Below are 3,963 nucleotides of genomic sequence, written 5' to 3' on the forward strand. Positions count from 1 at the left end.
AATATATCGCAATCATCGGCTATAATTAATAATAAAACAGATAGCTATTAAAGGCATGTGAAACAAAGTAAAGACGAACAAAATTCGTCACTTTTCAGTTAAATTGAAGATTTCATTACAATATATTACGATATGTACTTACAAGAAACAGTGTGAATGGTGCTTTAACTACGCTATAGCATAGCATCCTCTCGAGTCCCTGAAAGCGCAGGAATGCCACTCCGCAACCGACTGTGAAAGTAGTATTAATTGCGACTTTTTAATGCGCCGACATTTTTTCGATCAGGTTTTTCTATGTTTTTTCAGGGAAGGCTCGAAAATGTAACCTGTCTCATACTAGCAAGGATAAAATAAGTTACAAATTATTATTACTGAATTAATAAATAAATTAAATATTTGTAAAATATAAAAACTGAATCAGCGCAAAGAAAATTATGCCAAGAACTATAGGAAATTATATACAAATTTATTTGTATCGTATAATACAAGTTTTATTCGTATTTCTTAAAGTTGATATTTCTCACACATATCTTAAGTATTATATATCTAATTGATACAATATAAAAATTAATAAACTATTGATGTAATTATACAGGGTGTCCGATAAGTTTTGGCAAAGCACTTGTGTGGAGATAAGACGAACTAAACTGAGTCAAAAACATTTCTCAATTTTGCAATTTTCGGAATAGTCAACAAAATATTAATTTCTAAAGATTGTCCAAGTAGCAGATAAAGTCAGTGCATAAGACAACTTTAAGATTTCTTTTAGAGAGAATTCTTTATAAAATATCTTAAAGATGTTTCTTAAAGAATTTTTAAAGGTATCTTAAAGTTGTTTTGTATATCGATTTTAGATATTCCGCTTATTGGGTAATTAAAAAGATTATGAAAATAGCAAAATAAGGACTTTTTGACTTAATTTAGTCCACTCTATCTACATACGAGAATTTTGTCAAACCTTACTAGACATCCCATATTTTAATAAATATTTTGTAAGCGCCACACAGTTCCACATTTCTTATATGTAAATATTAACAAATTACTTTTTTTCATCATTTAAATTATATTTTGTTTTTAATTTATCTAGATCTTCCATTTTTTTATCAACGTCAATTCGCTTAAATGCTTTATTGCTCTGATAATATAGAACCACCAAATAACGATTGCATACGTTGAAACCGCTCAAGTGGTCACATGCATTCTTAGCATCAAATATATCTTCATACACAACAAATGCTGTGCCTCTGGTCTCTGCCGTGTTACCTCTGAAACAAGAATCATAATTTTAAACTGTCATAGAGATAGACTTTATTTTAAAAAACAGAATAATAATCTAAATTGAGCTCTCTAAATAATAAACAAATATTAATAAGAAAAATCCGGGCGATTGAGAGCAATAATAATGCAGTAATTGGTGCATTTGATCTTAACAATAGTATGTTTCTTTTCTTACATTATAAATCAATCGTTTTATCCTTTCTTACGTTATAAAACAATCGATTTATAATATAAGAAAGGAAATGTACTATTGTTAAGATCAAACGCACCAATTACTACATTATTGTTATTCTCAATCACCCGGATTTTTCTAATTAAAACTTTATTTTGACTGCATTAATTGTAATAACGCAATACTTACACTCTAATTTGTCTAATAGCTCCGTATTTGCCAAATATATCGTACATTTCTTCAGCTGTGATTTTGTATGGTAAATTCCTGATGTATAATACTCTGTTTACTTCAGGTGGCAGCCTTACCTAAAATAAAAATTTTATTTATCACAAAATAAAAATACATATAAAGTTAGGTTAAAGTTAGCATTGAGATCGTAATCTATCGATATCGCATAAGTTATCCTATATAGTTACATTGGCGCGACGTTGCAACATTGCCATTGTCATTTTGGCGAATTAATTTGTCTACTGAACCTTCCGTAAAGTATCAAAATATTTTTGACAATAAAACGTCCACTAATCGACAGTCAACAGGAGTAACAACACACTATATACAGTAGCGCAACTAATAGCGTTTTCGATTGGGCAAAAGTTAGTGCGCACCAGTGCGCACTCAGTTCACACCAACACTGGACGAGTTCCATGGGTTGCATTGAATAGTGCAAGTTCAAAAGAATACGCCAAGATTTTCAGTGCTAAAGCTGAAACTCATTTTTGTTCACTTTGAAGCAATGTTCAACAAAATGTTACAAAACCACAGTAAAAGATATTAATAGCGTTTTCGGCCCGGCCAGGTTTGCACCAACCTGGGTTGGATTAATGGCGTTTTGTGCTCTCCTATTGGTAGAGCGGGTGACGTCAACCAATAGGAAAGATTAATCCAACCAAGGTTGGTGCAAACCCGATCGGGCCGAAAACGCTATAAGAGTAGGGACAAGACCCCGTTTTCAATTCAACTGCGCAGATTTGCTTGTCCCTATGTATATCCTTAACTGTGATAAAACGTGCACTGAACTGGCACCGTCAAAATATCTCGTGCCACTTAGTGCGCACTGAGTGCGCACTACGAGAGTGTCGTGCGATCAAATGAACACGTGACACTAGCCAAGTGCGCATTGGCACTGCCAATCGAACACGCTCTTGACACTGAGTGCAGCCAGTGCATCCCAATCGAAAATGCTATGAGGTGCCTTTACATGGTAGCGTCGAGCGTCGAGCGTCAGAACGTGAGCATGCGCAGTGATATATTTACTGACATGTGGTGGAACTCTTACGAGATTTCACAAAATTAGCTCTTTATTTACCAAAGATAATCTTTTTATCATTTAATTATTTATATTGATTACAAATTTTCAGTTTGCACCTTCTATATAAATATGTAGCTTTATACAAGTATATTTTTGCGTTTATCAGATGTATGCATTATTTAAAAATATGCGTTTTGTTTTTAGTTGAAAACTGACAAAAATGTCAGTCAATCAATATAATGAATGGTTATTAGAATGCATTAATATTATCTATCAAGACGCTCAAAAACGAAGAAAAGATGAAATACTTGCAAATACTGCAGTAATAGTATGTGCAATGAAATTAAGAAAGAAAAAACGAAGATGTTGGATTTCTGAAATATTTAAAAACAGACAGAGACATGGTTTCTATCATGTAATACTTCCTATTGTAAGGTTGAAAGATTTACGATTTAAAAATTATACAAGAATGACTACAACACAGTTCGAAAAACTTCTATCAATAGTAGGAAGTTCTTTAAAAAGACAACATGTTGTGCGTGAACCCATTAATAAAGAGCAACGTTTAATATTAACTTTAAGATATATCCATATATATAAATTCAGAAATTAAGATATTTGATTGCAAATATTTATGATAATAAAATGTAATAATTATACATATTGAAATAATTGTTATACTTCTTCTAATATTTATAGATATCTTGCCTCAGGTGACAGTATGTCATGTCATATCAGTACCTAATATCTCTAAGTAGTATTACAAATATTATACGCGAAACATGTTTGTGTATATGGGAACATTTATTTCCTATCGTGCTTCCAAAATGTAATACAGAAGATTTTAAAGAAATTGAAAATGATTTTTCAAATAAATGGAATTTTCCTCACTGTGTTGGTGCGATTGATGGCAAGCATATTAACATTCAGGTAATTCTAAAATTAAAAGGTATATGAATACATATGTATAGTAGATATATGTAGAAAGATGAATAGATATATAGATATATAAAATTTTATATATATGTACATATATATATAGTAATCCTCAAATATATTTAATTTAATATAATCTAATTTAATGAATATTTTTTTCAGTGTCCTCTGACAACGCGGGATCAGAATACTATAATTATAAGGAAAATCACAGTATTATTTTACTTGTTATGTGTGATGCAAATTATATTATACGTTATGTTGACATTGGTACTCCTGGAAGACAGGGTGATGCAAATGTTTTCAAGAATAGTACCATAGGCTT

General features: G+C 31.1%; 1 protein-coding gene across 1 annotated transcript; it reads right to left on the reverse strand.

Annotated features, from left to right (window-relative positions):
• Positions 1–842: 842 nt before the first annotated feature.
• Positions 843–2,018, reverse strand: Sf3b6 (splicing factor 3B subunit 6). The gene is made up of 3 exons (XM_018505836.1): positions 1,870–2,018; positions 1,640–1,758; positions 843–1,265 (listed from the first exon to the last, which is right to left on the reverse strand). Exons 1-3 carry the CDS (start codon positions 1,900–1,902, stop codon positions 1,040–1,042), a joined length of 378 nt encoding a protein of 125 aa, XP_018361338.1. The 5' UTR covers positions 1,903–2,018; the 3' UTR covers positions 843–1,039.
• Between the last annotated feature and the right edge of the window lie 1,945 nt (positions 2,019–3,963).

This window comes from Trachymyrmex cornetzi, unplaced genomic scaffold, assembly GCF_001594075.2.
Source record: "Trachymyrmex cornetzi isolate Tcor2-1 unplaced genomic scaffold, Tcor1.1 scaffold214, whole genome shotgun sequence".
Lineage (NCBI taxonomy): Eukaryota > Metazoa > Arthropoda > Insecta > Hymenoptera > Formicidae > Trachymyrmex > Trachymyrmex cornetzi.